Raw genomic sequence first — 19,628 nt, 5'->3', positions numbered from 1 at the left:
GGTATAACAAAGCAAACTCCCACACATGACGTCAAAGTATCGTCATTTGGACGCAACGCCGACAACGGCAAAAGTGTTTCTAGTTTTTCAAAACCTTGAGGTTGGTTCCCCATATTTTGATCGCAAATTACAAAACATTAAGAAGTGTACAAATATCAATATTTTAAACGGTAAACAAACACACTATAAACAAGTTTAAAAAGCCTTCCTGTTAAAACAATTCGCTCAAGTACCTGTTTAATGGCCTGATGTTGGCCTGAGTCTTTTTAAGGATTCCGCTAGGGTCGAATCGTCAGGCCGTTAATTATTGTTTGCATTTTAAAAATGTTGATAAATATCATAATATTATGCAGTAGATCGCTATATACATACATGTATGATACAGAAGCAATGAATTCTGTGCTTATGTCAAGCATATTTTTCTTCAATTACGGAGAATTTTGGCTTGTGCTGGTGCGTACTCTACGTTGTTAGGCATTCTACGATAACAAGGCTAGCGCAGAAATTTGGCGCTTGCACAGTAAGCGGAGAATGGTGATTGAAGCGCTGAATTAGGAAGAAAAGCCATGAAATTTGGTCGTGTTTGAGCCTGAATGTACTACAAGATCTGGAGTACCTTGATTGTTCATGATTCATCTAACTCATTGTTCACCAAAGTGTGACAGTTAAGCTGATGGTCGCTGATGGATGGTTGACTCATGGTTGACTTCACTGGAGTGTTGTATGGCAGCTGCTACTGATGTGGAAACTACTTACCAGCACTACTTACCGTCTGTTACTTGCAGTCTATTAGTAAAAAAAAAATATTAGTAGAGCCTGCAACGTTATTGTTGTTAGGATATGAAACCATTGAGAGTACACCACTCTGTGAGGGTACATAAGGCCAAATAAAAAAAAGAACTTGTTAAGCGTCCTGCCTTTTTGAAAAAAGGAAGGAGGGTCTTTTTTTTTAATTTTTTTTTTTCATTTTTTATAATTATCATAATTTTTGTCAAGCTGACACATTTTTAAAGACAAAACAGAGAGAAAACACTTGAAGTAAAACTACAGAGAACAAGCCAATCTAAGGCAATCCTGACGAAAACAACCTACATAGGCACATAATAAGTACAAGAGAAACCATGTCATCAAAAGTTTAAAATTACATAGAAAATATAAATTACAACCTTTAGTTGTACAATTGGCATTTACCCTTACCCTTCAAACATAGCTGATTTTCAAAGACCACTTTTGAAAACTAAACCTCACCCGATTTAAAGGCAGTGGACACTATTGGTAATCTCTCGAAATAATTATTAGCATAAAACCTTACTTGGTGACGAATCGCACACAACTTCGTGTGACAAGGGTGTTTTTTCTTTCATTATTATCTCGCAACTTCGACGACCAATTGAGCTCAAATTTTCACAGGTTTGTTATTTTATGCATATGTTGAGATACACCAAGTGAGAAGACTAGTCTTTGACAATTACCAATAGTGTCCAGTGTCTTTAAACAGCCAGCTTGTTTCATTTGTAATATAATTCTATTTAAAAACCTAAAACAATGCTAAGGGTGAAGTTACTCCAATATCTAACCAATAAATCTAACCGATTTTTGCCGGACTTACAAAATCTCAATAATGCAACATGAGACTTGAAGAATTTCTCGAGATATCTTTGATCAATCAGTATTTCTTCTAAGATAACATATTCACGCTTTTAGGGGAGGACAAAATAAAGGGGATGTAAAGATTGATTTGGCATTTAGGTAGAAGCTTTGAATAAATTTAAACTGGACGTCCGAAGACCTTATATCTGGAAGTGAGCCTGTGTAAGAAGATCTAAAGATATAAGAACAGGCCTAATATTATTGCTACTTACAGGCAGTGGACACTATAGTAATTGTCAAAGACTAGTCTCCACAGTTGGTGTATCTCAACATTAATGCAAAAAATAACAAACCTGTGAAAATTTGAGCTCAATCGGTCTTTGAAGTTGCGAGATATTATTTAAAGAAAAAAAACCCAGCCTTGTCGCACCATGGTCACACAAAGTTGTGTGCTTTCAGATGCTTGATTTTGAGACCTCAAATTCTGAAATCTGAGTTCTCGAAATCAAACCAGTGGAAAATTACTTCTTTCCCGAAAACTACGCCACTTTAAAGGGAGCTGTTTCTCACAATGTTTTATAATCTCAACCTCTCCCCATTACTCGTTACCCAGTAAGGTTTTATGCTAATAACTAGTTTGAGTAATTACCAATAGTCAGATAGTAGCCTACAATGTAACTTGCAGGTATAGTTCAACAGACTCTCCACAACATAATTTTGCCAGAACTTAAAGGAACTGGGTGGTTTTCTCAGAGAGTTTAGAGAGTCTTATCTCGAGTTAGGATGAGTTACTTATAAATGCTAACTTAGGACTAGCCTTACGTTTTTAGTATCTCTTAGGACTAGTCCTGTATTAAGTTAGGACGATACGCACAAAATAACAAATTGAAAATGCAAGACAATAATGAAAGGAAAAAATACTCTTGTTGCACAAATTTGTGTGATTTCAGATGCATAATAAAAGTTGTTTTTTAATTTGAGTGAGAAATGACCTCTTTCTCAAAAACTAGGTTATTTTACGTTATCAAGTAAGTTTTTATGCTCACAATTATATTGAGTAATTACCAATAGTGCCCAGTGCCTTTAAGAGTTCATCAATGTGCCACACAGCTGGGACACAGATTCTCCAGGGATGATGCGTTTGTTTTGAAATTGAACAGTCGGCCAATAATCACGATGACGCCCAGACCGGAAGCTTTCCAGCAAACTCTTTGTTCTCCTCTCCGGAGTTCGATGTACTTCCAATTTCACGGGGACCTGCACACGAACTAATAACTTGGTTGCCGTGGTGATGAATTTAGCTAAATCACTCCTTATTATTGCAAAATAATCAGGCGTACATGTACAGTACATGTACATGTATGTGGTGTTTCACAGGAGGCGAGGTTTTGCCAGGGCAGTGACTCATATAAGAGTAATGGACTCAAGCTCTGGTGTTTCTGATCAGCAGAGTGTAGGTTTGAGTCCCAGTCATGATATGGTGTGTTGTGGCTGAGTGGTTCTGTTCAGCAGAGTGTGGGTTCAAGTCCCAGTCTTGTCATTGTGTGTTGTGGCTGAGCGGTTTAGCACACTGGACTCAAGCTCTGGTGTTTCTGACCAGCAGAGTGTAGGTTTGAGTCCCAGTCATGATATATTGTGTTGTGGCTGAGTGGTTCTGTTCAGCAGAGTGTGGGTTCAAGTCCCAGTCTTGTCATTGTGTGTTGTGGCTGAGCAGTTTAGCACACTGGACTCAAGCTCTGGTGTTTCTGATCAGCAGAGTGTGGGTTTGAGTCCCAGTCTTGTCATTGTGTGTTGTGGCTGAGTGGTTTAGCACACTGGACTCAAGCTCTGGTGTTTCTGATCAGCACAGTGTGGGTTCGAGTCCCAGTCTTGTCATTGTGTGTTGTGGCTGAGTGGTTTAGCACACTGGACTCAAGCTCTGGTGTTTCTGATCAGCAAAGTGTGGGTTCGAGTCCCAGTCTTGTCATTGTGTGTTGTGGCTGAGTGGTTTAGCACACTGGACTCAAGCTCTGGTGTTTCTGATCAGCAGAGTGTGGGTTTGAGTCCCAGTCTTGTCATTGTGTGTTGTGGCTGAGTGGTTTAGCACACCGGACTCAAGCTCTGGTGTTTCTGTTCAGCAGAGTGTGGGTTCGAGTCCCAGTCTTGTCATTGTGTGTTGTGGCTGAGTGGTTTAGCACACTGGACTCAAGCTCTGGTGTTTCTGATCAGCAGAGTGTGGGTTCGAGTCCCAGTCTTGTCATTGTGTGTTGTGGCTGAGTGGTTTAGCACACTGGACTCAAGCTCTGGTCATTCTGATCAGCAGAGTGTGGGTTCGAGTCCCAGTCTTGTCATTGTGTGTTGTGGCTGAGTGGTTTAGCACACTGGACTCAAGCTCTGGTCATTCTGATCAGCAGAGTGTGGGTTCGAGTCCCAGTCTTGTCATTGTGTGTTGTGGTTGAGTGGTTTAGCACACTGGACTCAAGCTCTGGTGTTTCTGATCAGCAGAGTGTAGGTTCGAGTCCCAGTCTTGTCATTGTGTGTTGTGGCTGAGTGGTTTAGCACACTGGACTCAAGCTCTGGTGTTTCTGATCAGCAGAGTGTGGGTTCAAGTCCCGGTCGTACATGTAGCACTGTTGTCCTTTTCGAGCAGTCTATAGACGATGAGACATGTGACGTCTTATGTTTACAAAAGAGCCTGGACTTCCTGCAGACACGATTTGTACACAGCCTAATGCGAGTAAACATAAACTCTTATATTTTATGGAGATGGCACTGTCTAATTCTTATCAACTTTTGATATGAAAGGGGGGCACATCTCAAAACTTGCCCAGCTTTTACTTTCATAACTTATGGATTTATGTGGAAGTTATGACACAAAATGTCAACTTAATAACCAGTGCAGTGTCTTGCCTGCCAGAATACAGAAATAATGTACAACGTCACACTTATTGTAAACAAAGTTCACATGGTCTATACTCTACTATAATTGCTGGTTCCTTTGGAAGACACAAATAATCAAAGGTCCTGTTTACTAAAATTGTTGTTGCAACAAAAACCACAACACTTATCGTTGTAGAGTGCATGTAGGGGTTAACCCCTGTGTTTCTGGTTCAGATAACAAGCGCCCTTGTTTGGGGTCTTCGTTGACTCCATGAAGTATCGTTGTAGAGTGCATGCAAAGGTTAACCCCTGTGTTTCTGGTTCAGATAACAAGCGCCCTTGTTTAGGGATCTTCGTTGACTCCATGAAGTCCTAACATTCCCCTTAACACGTTTAAAGGTGCAGCCAATCTCATAACTTGATGACAAATTTAAAGAGTTTATTTCCATCATTTCTCTTTTCAATGATAGGTTGAGTATGATGAGTTCTTACAAGGGAAGCCAATTGAGCAATACTTCATCAAATTTTTTCCTGCGTGGACTAAACCACTCTGGATCTCAAAATAGTTGAATTTTTTTTGTATTGTTTCTCTAATCAAATACAGGTTGAGTTTGATGAGTTCTTACAAGGGAAGCCAATGGAGAAATACTTCATCAAGGAATGCGACGCTATGAAATCACCAATGGACCTCGATAGTAAGTGAATTTTATTATTTAAACCCTCTCTCCCCAGCCGTCGATTTCACCCAACTCTTCCTAACTTGGGATTAATCTTTGGGCGATTTAAGTTCCGTATCCATAGACGTTTAGGATGCATTGAACCCATCCTAAGTAAGGACGGGTTACTCCTCCTAACTCGATATGGGTTTAATCCTAGCGTTTTGTCAAATTGGCTGAAGGCATTTGCCTACAGAGGAGGTAACTTCTATCCAGTAAAGAGAAAGTTCAGAATTTTATCTGATTCTGACTTTTGTTATGTCTGCCTGGTGGAGAAAACAATGAGGTGTTTCTTTTACACTTCAGATAGGCTTTAAAGGCACTGGGGTGGATTTTACAAAGTCTTATCTCAAGTTAGGACGAGAGGGCTAGCCTTATGTTTTTAATAACTCCTAGGACTAGTCCTAAAGTTTGGACTACCTTTGTGAAATGACCTCTGGACACATTTGGTAAACACTGGTCTTTAACAATGAACACCAAGTGAGAACACTGGTCTTTAACAATGAACACCAAGTGAGAACACTGGTCTTTAACATTGAACACCAAGTGAGAACACTGGTCTTTAACAATGAACACCAAGTGAGAACACTGGTCTTTAACAATGAACACCAAGTGAGAACACTGGTCTTTAACAATGAACACCAAGTGAGAACACTGGTCTTTAACAATGAACACCAAGTGAGAACACTGGTCTTTAACAATTACCAAAGGTGTCTACAGATGGATTTCTCGAGTTAGGATAAGTTACTTGTTCTAACTTAGAAACTAGCCAGAAGTTTTTAATATAGTTAGTTCTACCTGTACTACAGTCCCTAACTCTTTGTGAAATCGACCTCTGTGCCTTTAAAGAAATCTTGCTCTTTGACCAACGTCTTTAGCACGGATACTATTCCCAAAGAACCTTGAAGGATAAATCAAGGGTATGCTTCACAACAAGTTAAGATTGATTTGACCCTGTTTAATGTACTTCACTCAACTTACATGTAGAGCCACTACCACAATGCATTTTCCCTAATCAATCTTAACTGCTAAGCAAAGTGTAATGTCACAATACATCGCTATGGCGAAACTGACAACTCATCTTCAGATGACTCCTGGTGCTTTACAGAATCCACTCCTTCGGTCGATTTTATTAAGAGCTAAGATTGATTCTTAACTGCAATTTACTCTTAATTGCTAGTTCAATTGCTAAGCAAAGTGTGATGTCACAATGCATCGCTATGGCAACACTGACAACTCGTCTTAAGATCAATCTTACCTCTTTGTCCCGGGGCTCGATATCACAACAAGCTAATGTTGACTCTAAGTGCAAATCAATCTTAATTGCTAAGCAGCGTGTGTTGTCGCAGGGCAAAGTCGCCACAGTATTCATCTCATCTTAAAGATGGGGGTCAAAGATTAGCTTTGTCAAGCCAATGCTGATTTATTGGCAGCAAAATCAATAAAGATACAAATCACAGTGTCTATTGTTGACAAAACAAGCAAATCTACTCCACGGGTAGTAGAATATTAAAAACAAGTTTTCATAAGAATAAATCTACCTAGTAAGTGCGTGTAGATGTACAGTGACATGGCATTACTGCCAACCAAAGATACAGGAAAAAGCTGTCACATTAATCGCATCATTTATGTTCTAAATACATCACAAAGTTGTGCAACAAGGCTGTTATTTCTTGCATTATTCTCTTGCAACTTCAAAGACTAATTGAGCCCAAATTTTCCCAGGTTTGTTATTTTATGCATTTGTTTGGATACACCAAGTGAGAATACTTGTCTTTGACAATTACCAAATATGACTAGCGCCTTTAAGCAACATGGGAAACATTGGAAATCATCAGTTGGGGTCGTGACCTTTTCTGAATGTTTTGGGTCGAGTGGAACTGGGTCAAATCTTGGTGCTACATGTTTTGGCAATGTTGATACAGTTGGCTTGCAGCCGCTGTGTTCTTTGAGGCACTAGGCAGGCATTGCACAAACGTTTTTTTTTTTAAAGTAACCAACTTGACTTGTAAACTGCATTTTACTGGCCCCAGGAAGTTTGATAGCACGTTGTCATTCAACCTGAGTAATGTTTAAATGAAATTACTGTACATTCACACGCTTCAAACAAATCAATTACACATGACTGACAAGGTACATGTAGCAGTTTTTTGGGAACCGTTAGATTTGTCTTAAAGGCAGTGGACACTATTGGTAATTACTCAAAATAATTATTAGCATAAAACCTTTATTTGGTAGTGAGTAATGGGGAGAGGTTGATAGTATAAAACATTGTGAGAAATGGCTCCCTCTGAAGTGACGTGGTTTTCGAGAAAGAAGTTATTTCCACAAATTTGATTTTGAGACCTCAGAATTAGAATTTGAGAACTCGAAATCAAGCACTTCGTGTGACAAGGGTGTTTTTTTCGTTCATTATTATCTCGCAACTTTGACGACTGATTGAGCTCAAATTTTCACAGGTTTTATATTTTATGCATATGTTGAGATATATGTACACCGAGTGTCAAGTGTCTTTATTAAGCCTAAATGCAGATGTCAATGTTCAAACTAACCTGTGATATTTCATATTAAATAGTGTTTTTAATTTTTTTTTTTAAATCGCCTGGAGTCGGGATATGTTATGATCACACAGAAGAATAGTCCATAACTGTAATACACAATCTGGTAAATATGTCTGACAGAAATGATCTCAGATTAAAATATTTTGGGATAAAAACTGATGTATTTTTCCATTATTTTATAACAACATTAAAAGTGAAATGATTGAATGATTCTCTTTAAACTATTGAAAGCTGCTGCACATCTAACCAAATAAGTTGTTATTTCCCCAAATGTTAAGAAGCCTTTTTCTTTCTGTTTTCCCTGAAAGGTATGAACGGCCTTCAGATGTGGTGTTCTGTTGTCACTCAGACACTGGCCGTTTACATCAAGAGAATTGTCACATTCTGCAAGTACATCCCAGGTAAGTAGGACTACAATAACTTGAGCGTGTCAATTGCTGAGTGGTCAAGCACACTAGACTCAAGCTCTGGTGTTTCTGATTAGCAGAGTGGATGGGAGTCCAGGTGTTGACACTTTTTGTGCGATCTGATTTGTCCCATCCCACCACCCATTTGCCAATCAAACTGTTGGCTTACAGCGGGTGTCATTACATGTAACTAATAATAATAATAATAATAATAATAATAATAAGACTTGTAATGCGCACATATCCACCCTGCTGGGTGTTCAAGGCGCAGTGGACTTCCTGCATTTGTGGAATTCCTGGGGTTAATCTTTTGAAAAAAGAAGTTAATGGCCTGATGTTTCGACTCTAGCAGAGTCTTTCTCAAAGTCTAAATGAGACCACAACAAACATGAACAGAATACAAAGGTGACAGAGGCATTCAGGTGGAAATACATGAACATAGAGTGAGAGGGACAATAAGAGACCCGTTGTCAAACACAATGGACTAGATTAAAGGTGTTAAGAGGTAGAACAAGTAATTAGTTAGTAAATGAGGCTACCTAAAAAGGAGGAAATCTGCTGGGAAGGGAGAAGGCAATGACAACAGATTATGATTAATTTCCATCTTGGATGTTCAGACCATGGCGCCTTATCCACAGTTTCTCCCCATCAGACGTTCTCTAAGGGGATTTTATCTAACTTAAACAGCATCTTCTCAAAAAGTTTCCCGCTTCTTCTCTTTAGGGTTTGCGATGTTGGACCAGCAAGACCAGATGGTCCTCATCAAAGCCGGTCTCTTCGAGATCCTAACAGTCCAAGACAGCATCGAGCTCGTCTTATACAACGCCTTCCGTCTCAACAGCGAGATAATAATCACCAGGTTTAACATGCTCAAGTTCATGCCGGAGGAGCTCGTCGAGTCGCTGTATGACTTCTCACACCGGCTTCATCGGTTACGGCTAACGATGACGGAAATCGCTTTGCTGTCTGCTGTTGTTCTGTATGCTGATGGTAAGTAAAACAATTTAAAACTTGTATTTCATGTCAACCCTAAGATACTGTGGTTTCTATAATAATGCCCCAGCTTGCAGAGTAGGGCTTTTAAAACCCAAGATAAATGTTAATATTGGGCTTCATACTCAAGTTTGTATGTTGTCGCGCTTTGCCAAAGCAGCCTGTCACATCCCTGTGTATGTAATTTTGTATATTATGGGATTAACAAAGGAGGCTTAAAGTGCCAATAGTCTGGTTCCTTTTTGTACAATGTTTGTTTGTGTTCATTACTGATGTTGGATACAGGGAGCATGACCAAGATAGTAGCAGCAAGCAGCAACCAAAATAAAATTTGTACTTCTCTCCGGAAACGTTTGACACATAAAGTATAAAGAATATTCCTTTGCCGCAGATCGTGAGAATCTCGTGGACCGCAAGACCGTCGCAGCCATGCAAGCTAAACTCTTAATGGCCCTCAAGTTAGAGGTCCAACGTAACCATCGCTCAGACCCTCACATGTTCGCCAAGGTCTTACTCCGCCTCCCAGAGCTTCGCACCGTGGATAACCTCCACACCCAGTTCATCATGAAGCTTCAGGTAGGCGTCGGTAGTTCAGATCTCCCCATCCCGGCGTTGTATAAGGAGGTTTATGATCTTGGGATAGCGAACTTGAGGAAGGATGCTATGAACGGGGAGGAAGTTATCAGGATTAAGAAGGAAGTGGAAGAGGAGTGCGATCAAGAAGTCGGCAAAGAAGAGGAGCTGGAGGAGGAGAACCAGAAAGTGATGAAGTGGGGACAGGGGCAGATGGATCTGGAGCGGATCGCCCTCGTCGGACTGAATGGGATGTCCGGGTTTGGGAAGAAGAAAAAGGCGGAGGAGAGCGAGGAGTGCTGACAGTGAGGACGAGATTGGTGCAAAGGCCTGGAGTAGAAACTTTGAGAGGGCAAGGATGTTTTCTTTATGGCAAGGCTGTTTTAAGAAAGGGCACTTCCTTACGAAATCCTTACGAAAATCTTTAAGATGCACCTTAACCAAGACCAGGGCTTTGAGAGGGCAAAGTCGTTTTCATTTTGCGAAGGTCACTTCCTTCGAAAGCCTTAACGTCTTTTAGACTGTTTAGAAGAGGCATCAAGATCAGGGTTCAATTTCATGGCTCTGATAATCGCCAATTTCTGCGCTTATGATCACCATTCTTTACTTGCCTGTGAAGCGCCGAATTGCGCTAGCGCAGAATGCCTAGCACCGTGGAGTACGCAGGGGCACAAGCCAAAATTCCCTGCTTACCTGTGAAATACGCTTGGCGTAAGCAAAGAATTACCTGCCACCATAAGCGCTGATTCTGTGCTTTAGGTAAGCAGAGCCATGAAATTGGTCCCCTGGCATCAGATGCCTTTGCAGCCAGAATGTAATACCAGACCTTAGGGTATGTAGAGGTTGGTAGGGCCTTCAGAGTTACATAGGTAGACGCTCGTTGACCTTTACTAGGAGTAACCCTTGACCTTTTTAAAGTTTGACCTTGAGGGGTTGACCTTAAGGGTTTCCCGGAAAGGTTTTGGACGACTTACTTTCCGAGGGGTTGATCCCTTGTGTATATATCAAGAGAGCCTTTCAAAGTGTAGGTGCTTGCTGGTGGTGGACCAGGGTTGAAGTTGTGGCCACTTAAATTGGGAGTTGATCTATGAAAAGCATTTTGGTTGGCGTTTGAAAGATTGACTGTATGCTATGTGTATTGGCCCTTATCGTCTGGTACCCCATGGTCATATTGTGGTAATTCACCAAGTGGCTCTCAAGTTTAGGCACCAGGCTGCACAGGTTAAAAATGAAATATATATTTGATCAGGAACAAAATTGCCTCAGCAGAAAACAAAACAGTTCAAATTTCTTTTGACTTTTTGTTTCAAAAGCAGTTGTGTTATTAATTATGTAAAACATGTATTAATCTGAAATATGGAAAAAGATGTTATGGGTATGGGTAGATTTGTATATTAATGGAACAGCTCACTTTAAATAAATTATAAAATAAAGGTAATCTTAGGTTGAAGGAAGGACACACAGGTTTTTATACATGGTTTTCAAGTTGAATTGGTGGTTCACTTATAATCTTCCATCAACAGTATCGTGGGATATGTGTACCTTCTTTGTGTAAATAACAACAAAAACAACAACAATATATATTCGATTTTTTCTTCCTTGAACTGAAATTATAAACATTTTTGTGTATATCATCAGAATATATGTATTTTGAAATTTATAGAGGAAAAAAAATCATTTTTGAAATACTATTTTGAGTGTGTGTGTCATGAAAAGTTGACATTTTCTATGATGAGTTGGATTAAGTGGTGGTGAGACCTCAGCCAAATTTCACGGCTCTGCTTACCTCTGAATTCTGCTTACCGCTGAACTCTGCTTACCACTGAATTCTGCTTACCATTGAATTCTGCTTACCGCTGAATTTTGCACTTAGAATCACCATTCTCTGTTAACATGCAAGCGTTGAATAGCTGTGTAAGCCTAGATACCTAGTAACGTGGATTACGCAGGCGCACAAACAACAATGTACAGAAGCAGAGAGTTCTCTGCTTCCGCAAGCGCCTAACTTTGCTTTTGGTAGGCTGTGCCAAGAAGTTTGGCACAGGTCATAACCTTGGACGCAGTTTTGGCGGGAACATTTTCTATGATAGTTCCTTTATTACATCAAACAATGTTAAAGTCGGCCATCTTAATTGCCAATGGTGCAGTATGCGTTATTCAGCTTGTGGTACGCGGTGGTTCTTCATATTGCTTGTAAAAATGGCGACTTTCTGGAACTACCCACTGCTATGTGATTTTTTGTATCATCTAGACCCTTGCATAAGACATCACAAAGGTCAAAGGTCAGCGGAAGGATTGTGAGTTGTGCCTGTTCATATGTTTCAGTCGTTCAACCATAGTAATGGGGTAAAATGCAATGGTGTCTCTCTGATAATGAAAGACAATTAGAAATACACTACCAACAGGGTTTAATTGTTGTTTCTTCTTGTAATTTTGATAATTTCTTTCGGTTTTTAAATTTCTTTCGCGAATATGATTTAATCATCGTGATTGTATATAAAAAGAAATTTACTTTTTTTGGGGCATGTTATACTGTATATGTACAAATGTGAATTTGTCTAAATCATTTGCAGCAGTGATCTTGGTTCTATAGCGGGTTTCGAGGTACAGAATGCGAACAAAGTTGGTACAGAATGGGTACAGAATGGGTTGAGAATTGGTACAGAACTTGTAAAGAACTGGTACTTCAGTATTATCTTCCAATTTTGTGATGTTTTGTAACTAACTGATAATTTGTGTATAATCAACATGCCCATATAATCCTGTTTGTGGACCCCATGGCCCCACTTTGCACAATTATCACACGTTCCAATGCACAATGTATTCTACAGCCATTTGATTCACATGTACTTGTGAATACCTATTGTAGAATTGTCTCATTGAATATTCTCCCATAGGGTATTTCTATTGTATGTACTTGCTCTAAATCTTTTGTTATTAACAAAGGGAAAGAAATTGATGCCAAAACAGCTACTTTAGTAATGCTTACCCTTTTCAAATCAAGATAAGGTAAAACAGTGAAAAAAAATTCTAGTATGCTTTAACATTATGTGAATCAAGATAATAGTAATTTTCACTAAACTGCTGCACCAGTATGCTTACCTTTTGTGAATCAAGATAAGGTGCAACACTGCAAAAGCTGCTCTACAGGTACTGTAGTATGCCTAACCTTATATGAATCAAGATAAGGTACCACACTGTAATAATTATTCACAAAACTGCTGCACCAGTATGCTTACCTTTTGTGAATCAAGATAAGGTGCAACACTGCAAAGGCTGCTCTACAGGTACTGTAGTATGCCTAACCTTATATGAATCAAGATAAGGTACAACACTGTAATAATTATTCACAAAACTGCTGCACCAGTATGCTTACCTTTCCAAACAAGATAGGGTTCAACACTGCAAAGGTTGCTATAGTCCGCTTACCCTTTTGTGAATCAAGATAAGGTACAACAATGTAATGCTTACAAAATTGAATCAAGATACGGTACAACGCTAACATTAATAAAACTGCTGCTTTAGTATGCTTACACATAATACAGCAATTTACTATATGGAAAAACGCATTGCTTTTGTCGTGCTTCCCCTTTTTGAATCAAGATAAGGTACAGAATTTATTGTTGACAAAAACCGCTGCTTTGGATTTGTTTAAAATAATTTTATAAAACAAACAAATAATGCTGACGCAAATATTGCTGCTCCACTTTGCTAAGTCTTGATTATCAAGAGAAGTATATTGTGCTTGCTTTAGTGCTTCATAAAAAAATGCTGCTTTATTTTTTTTTTTTTTAATAAAGAAAAGGTATAATAATTAGTGTTTGCAACACCAATGCTGTTTTTGTTTCTTACTCTTTATGAATCAAGACAACTGTTTTTTCTCAACTGTCAAGTCCTTTTGTCACAATGCTAAAAAAATCGCCAGCTGTTTTTTGTGCTATATAACTCAATCTGACAAGGTACACCATTTTCAATGTTGACAAAACCGTTATTTTTGACTCAAACGCCCTTTGGCAATATTTGTATCCAGATATTGTCATAATTTGTTTTGGTATAAATCTGTCAAAAATGCCGTTTTTAAAATGTCAAGGAAACAAACGCCTGTTCCCCAAGGTCAGATAGAAATTGTTGGATGTGCCATTCAATGGTGGTGAACATGATGAAGGTAATTTTTAATTATTCAAATTTATTTTTTTTAAATTTGTATTTTTATTTTAAACCTGAAATGATTGTGCGCTACCTTGCCATTTTATAAGGGACTGCAAATTGATTTGAGGTGGTTTTTTGGTGAAAATCTGTAAAATGCTACTGTAAAATATATTTTCCATCATAATTATTTCCTAAAAATGCCTCATCAAACTATTTTCCCTTGTACAGCAGAGTAAAACGCTATACAAAATGTGTCAGTTGCCACTCACTAACCATGGTTTGCTGCAACAAATTGGCGTTCAGTGGTCACAAAATAAGTTCAGTCTATTTTTTCTTGCACAGCAAAATGGCTGGGCAAAATCATTCATGCGCCTTATATAGACCAAGACAGTCCCTTTAAGTTGACCAGCAAGCCACAAATCAGGTGAATAAATTCACTAAAATAATCGGATGTGTATTACTAATGCACATATAAATCAAGTTTACTCCGGATTTCCATATTTCCTTTGGAAACAAAATATTACTTGCTGTCACGGGTGGTTCTGCTGCCTCTTGTCAACATGCTTGTTGAGTTTGTATTTAAAGGAGTAGTTTAATTTGGATAAATGCCTTAACGCAGGTTGGCATTTTGTATCAAAACAAAATTGTGTACCCTTCCTTTAAAAGATGACCCCTTAAAGGCAGTGGACACTATTGGTAATTACCATAGAGCTATATATATTGACAAGAGCACTAACACCCTGTTATACACGCACTAAGGTTTTGAAGCCGTGTGGGCGCATCCATGTTTATGTACAAACCAATACAAAAGCTTGAAATTTTGTACGGCAATTGTACGGTTATTTGCATGATAGTGCGTTTGTTCTTTTTTATGTGCCATCGAAGCAAAAAATGCAGTAAATGTGAACGCACAATCTGCTGATCAGCGCACAAACTGCGAGCGTCATGTGCGTCATGATTAAAAGGCGCGTTTACTTTTTTTAGTATGGCAATCAAGTCGAAGTTACGGTTTTCGTAGCGCGGACGTACGCGAGTGGACAGTTGCGTACGTATACGCACAAGCAGAATGTAAAATAATCGCGGCAATGTGTGTTCTCTTAAAATTCCGAATTCACGCAACACATCAAACATGTCTGCGCCCAGGGTGGCTTCAAAACGCAGAGCAAGTTAGCGCTCTAGTCAATATATATATAGCTCTATGGTAATTGCTCAAAATAAATTTTAGCATAAAAACTTGAGCTGTTTATAAATAAAACTTTGTGAGAAACGGCTCCCTCTGAAGTGACGTATTTTTCGAGAAAGAAGTAATTCTCCAAGAGTTTGATTTTGAGACCTCAGATTTAGGATTTGAGGTCTCAAAATCAAGCATCTGAAAAGTCATGACTACGTGTAACAAGGGTATTTTTTTCCACAGGGTTGTTTTTTTGTGCATATTGTTGAGATACACAAAGTGAGAAGACTGGTCTTTGACAATTACCAAAGTGAGAAGACTGGTCTTTGACAATTACCAATAGTGTCCAGTGTCGCTTTTAAACGGTAACAAAATTAACAAGATCGTACAAGGAACCCTGGGCAGTACAAAAATTGTTGTCTTTCACATGGGGCACAAATTGTAAAATTTTACAACTGTGCTACAAATTAGCAATAGCAAGGGACCCTTGCTAAATTTCTTTCTTTGCGAAAGGGGCTAAACCGAGCAATGCTTGACAAGATTTTACAAGGGACCCTGGACAGTACAACAATTTTTGTCTGTTCACATGAGGTAAACTTTGTAAAATTTTACAGCCGTGCTACAACATAGTAAGGGTTGACTGGTGACATATAACATGGTTCAAAGGGAGTTGTGTTTTACTTTAGTAAGTTTACTTGGTTCCATGAACATGAAATAAAATTATAAAATCAACTGAAATAAACAAGCTGCATTATGTCAGTATACTTGCAGGTTGTTAACTTAGCTCTACTAGTGTCAAACTGTCAGACCAATAACTATTTTTCGCTGGTTATTTTGTTTTTGTTAAATGTCAAACTACATTTATATTACTTCAATCCTTTTGTGATGTTGTATCTGTTGTAGTATACTGCCAATTCTAATGGGACATGTCACACATGGCACTATTTTTTGTAGAGCTTAAAGGAACATTACAGAATTGGCAAGAAAAAAAACTTGTCTAAGATCACAGATTTACATCGAACTTACACAGTCTATGATGATAGTAGAAAACATACCTTGAAATATTTCTGTCTGAAATGTCATATTTGATGAGAAATAAATCAAAAATAATGTCCCGTTTGGAGTTTATCGCTCAGTGAGCGTGTTATTCATTTTTGTTTTCAGATGTCATGCAAATGGTGGATTACATACAGTGCTAACACTGCCAGCAACTGTTAAAAAAATATATATATATATATATGTTTAAAGGGTCTGTATCGTTTAGGAATCACTCTTTTAAATTAATGGCAATATACTGTAAGCTTACTTGGTTAAAACAGCAGCTTTCGATAGTACAAAGCATTTATCGTCAACATTTGGGTTTGAGAAGCGTTACCAAAGATTATAGAGCGCCGCAAGGCGCAAGATGCGGAACTGAAGCTTTATCTAGTGTTGGAACGTGAAATACGCATGGGCGCCATTTCAGCAAGTGAAAGTTTTGTTTCCCATTGATATGAATGGTCATTGTCTGCACTGATCTACTGTTGTATGAAAAGAGTTCCTTGCCGAAATGGCATCCAGTGGGATTTCACATTTCAGCCAGAGTTCCGAATCTTGCGCCTTGCGGCGCTCTATAATCTTTGGCGTTACTGATTCTAACGTTTCTCAGATTGTATATTCCTATTGTGGATTATTTCTATAGAGACATAACTGCTCTGCATTTTATCTTAGAAACCTTGCTTGTTTTGAAAGTTGCCTGGAACTTTTTTGTTGCCTGTAAATTGCCTTGTGTGCCCCTCAGCCCTAACAAAATATGCTGCCATTTTCTTTTCTTAAATAAATAAGTAAATATTGTTGCGTGTCCCCCAAAAATGATAGCAACTGTCAGACATTTTGTTTTCAAGGAGACATGGTAATTTGTTCTGCCAGTCATTTGCTTTTATTCTCTCTGGTTTTTTGTTGCCCTCAAGATTTAAAATCTGAAATGGAATGCAAAGAGAGGTTCTTGACATCTTATCACACTTTCCTTAGATGCTCGGGGTAAAGAACTGATATAACTGTCTGTATGTAATTGCATGTCCTTAAAGGCACTGGACACCTTTGGTAATTGTCAAAGACCAGTATTCTCACTTGATGCATATGTTGAGATACACCAAGTGAGAATTTGATTTTGAGACCTCAGATTTAGAATTTGAGGTCTCAAAATCAAGCATTTGATCTGATGAAAGCACACAACTTCTTGTGACAAGGGTGTTTTTTATTTCATTATTATCTCGCAACTTCGACGACCGATTGAGTTCAAATTTTCACAGGTTTGTTATTTTAAGCATATGTTGAGATACACCAAGTGAGAAGAATGGTCTTTGACTATTACCAATGGTGTCCAGTGTCTTTAAAGGCTGCTTGCACATTCAAACTTGCTCTTTGTTGTACCCGCAAGTTTACTACTTTTAGCTACCTTACAACTGGAATGATGAATCTTTTACAGAATTCAATTGCTGCTTAGTCTTATTCCTATAATACTGTCAATATTAATGTTGTTCTGTGACTGATACATGTATGTAAGGCCGTTTTAATTAGTGGCGTTGGCTACGGCTAGTTTTGTCTATGGCTTTTGCTACGGCTAGATACCACATAAATTGATACACACATGTAGGCTGCCCCACAGCCTACGGGCCATGTCACACCAGGCAATTTACAGGCAACCAATTCCAGGCAATCTCCAAGAAGAAAATCCATTCACATTTTTATAATCACATAGTTTTCTAGGGAATTGTTAAGACAATCAGGCCTGATATTTCACGGAGGCAATAAAGGGATCGCCCCATGCCCCCTGATCATTGCCTTGGTGCCCTTGAAATGATCAAGTAGAAACTGATACTTCATGGAAGCAACAAAGGCGATTGCCTTCATGCCCCCTGGTCATTGCCTCTCAGTACCCTTGAAATGCTCCAGTAGAAGCTAACAATTTCCTCATACTGTAGGATGCCCTTCACCAAGGAGAAAAGTGCCTAGGTGCCCTTACCCTTTCAAAAATGAAGCATCACACAGGCTTGAGACATTATTAAAAAAAATACTCACATGGCACCAAAGGGGTGTGTGGTGGATTTCACAAATAGTTAAGACTAGTCTTATCTCGAGTTAGGACGAGTTTTTAAATTTGGAGTAGCTGTGAGTTTTTAATATCTCGTAATGACTAGTCCTACAATAGCACTAGTCCTAAATCTTTTTGAAATCGACCCCTGAGTTGGTTGCCTCCAAGTTGCCTGGAAAAGTTGTCTCGTGTCACAAGGCCCTTAGAAACTGACACAGTCGGCAATTCAAACAAAGTGTAAATTATCATTGATATATTTAAGCCATGTAAACAAAACTCTAATTTTGATTTATATGATTTTCATTTTGGGATATTGACTGGTTTCATGAAATATTGTTCAATAAAATCTATTTGTTTTTAAACAAAATCAGTATAAAGTTTGTAATTGCTTTTTAAATTCTGTACACAGAAATTCTGTAGGGAAAAGTTTATATGTTATTATAAATTTAGACTGCATTTACTGAATGGTAATTTGATAGGGTCAAATTTGAAATGACCTTAAAAGTTATTGTGTACGTTTCTGTGAAAGCCTATTTGTTGTAAAGATGATAATGGTAGTAAGCGTCCTACGCTATGATATTTCTGAAGCAACCTTGTTGATTAGAAATCTATGAAAAATATGTGAACAAATTTAGAATCACCGAGGTCATTGTCATGGGACTTTTGGCATTATCCCTGGTTTACGATTGAATGCTACTCTCAATATGGCTAGAGGTGGTTGGTACCTGGTGTCGCCTCGCTAAACTAAATAGATTCGATGTTAGTGGATTCAAAACGTTTTAGCTGAATACAGTGTCTACTTGCTGAGAAAAAAAAAAAATTGAAGAAAAAAAAAGGTCGCAATATTTGTTCCTGAATGTTGAATCCATCCCTGTTTATAGCGAGGTAACAGCGGGTACTTAACCTTATCTCTGGGTCCAATTTCATAGAGCTGCTAAGCACAAAAATTTGCTTAGCATGAAAGTTTTGCCTTGATAAAAACAGGGTTTCCCAACCAGATTTCCACGATTTCCAGATTTTCAGGATAAGCAAACAACATATGAATACCAGTATCAAGCAATGTGCAACAAATGGAAATTTGGTTGGTAATTCTGTTTTTATCAAAGAAGAAATTTCATGCTAAGCAAATGTTCGTGCTTAGCAGCTCTATGAAATTTGGCCCTAGCCGCAACATTCACAGCCGGACATCAACCTTCAGAAATCTAAGAAACAATTCATGATGAAACCTTTCTCCATTTCTCAGATTCAAATGTTTTTGGTGTCAATTATCAAAACCATATTAGTTTATAGAACCAACAGCTGTAGTGCTACTCACCAAATAAGTAACCTGTTCATGTTTGTTGTGTTGTCATTTAGCCTTCGAGAAAGACTCTGCTAGGGTCGAAACATCAGGCCATTAACTACTTTTTGCTTTTATACCGTCGGTCCATTTGGTTGGTAAGTTGTTTGCAATGGCTTATTCTATTTTCTCAAATAAGTTTTCATAACCATAAGTTTGTGGAGTATTCGCAAATCTACGACCCTGTCTTTAAATGA

The 19,628-nt window shown here is 38.5% G+C and overlaps 1 protein-coding gene and 1 long non-coding RNA gene across 2 annotated transcripts in view; one reads left to right on the top strand and one right to left on the bottom strand.

Annotated features, from left to right (window-relative positions):
* The window catches only part of LOC117305023 (nuclear receptor subfamily 1 group D member 1-like), a 47,919-nt gene extending 35,267 nt beyond the window's left edge, over positions 1–12,652 (top strand). The window contains exons 6-9 of the mRNA XM_033789713.1: positions 5,054–5,144; positions 8,035–8,127; positions 8,857–9,123; positions 9,518–12,652. Coding sequence (XP_033645604.1) covers positions 5,054–5,144; positions 8,035–8,127; positions 8,857–9,123; positions 9,518–10,002 — 936 coding nt within the window. The 3' untranslated portion in view covers positions 10,003–12,652. The remainder of the gene's footprint in view (positions 1–5,053; positions 5,145–8,034; positions 8,128–8,856; positions 9,124–9,517) is intronic.
* Positions 12,653–12,727: 75 nt separating this feature from the next.
* LOC117305024 lies at positions 12,728–14,594 on the bottom strand. Its single transcript, XR_004520641.1, has 2 exons — positions 13,076–14,594; positions 12,728–12,938 (listed from the first exon to the last, which is right to left on the bottom strand). It is a non-coding gene; the product is annotated as an uncharacterized LOC117305024 (long non-coding RNA).
* Between the last annotated feature and the right edge of the window lie 5,034 nt (positions 14,595–19,628).

Source organism: Asterias rubens, chromosome 22, assembly GCF_902459465.1.
Source record: "Asterias rubens chromosome 22, eAstRub1.3, whole genome shotgun sequence".
In the NCBI taxonomy this organism is placed as follows: Eukaryota; Metazoa; Echinodermata; class Asteroidea; order Forcipulatida; family Asteriidae; genus Asterias; species Asterias rubens.
The sequence above is the reverse complement of the archived record's forward strand: the minus strand, read 5'-3'. Positions and strand labels throughout refer to the sequence as shown.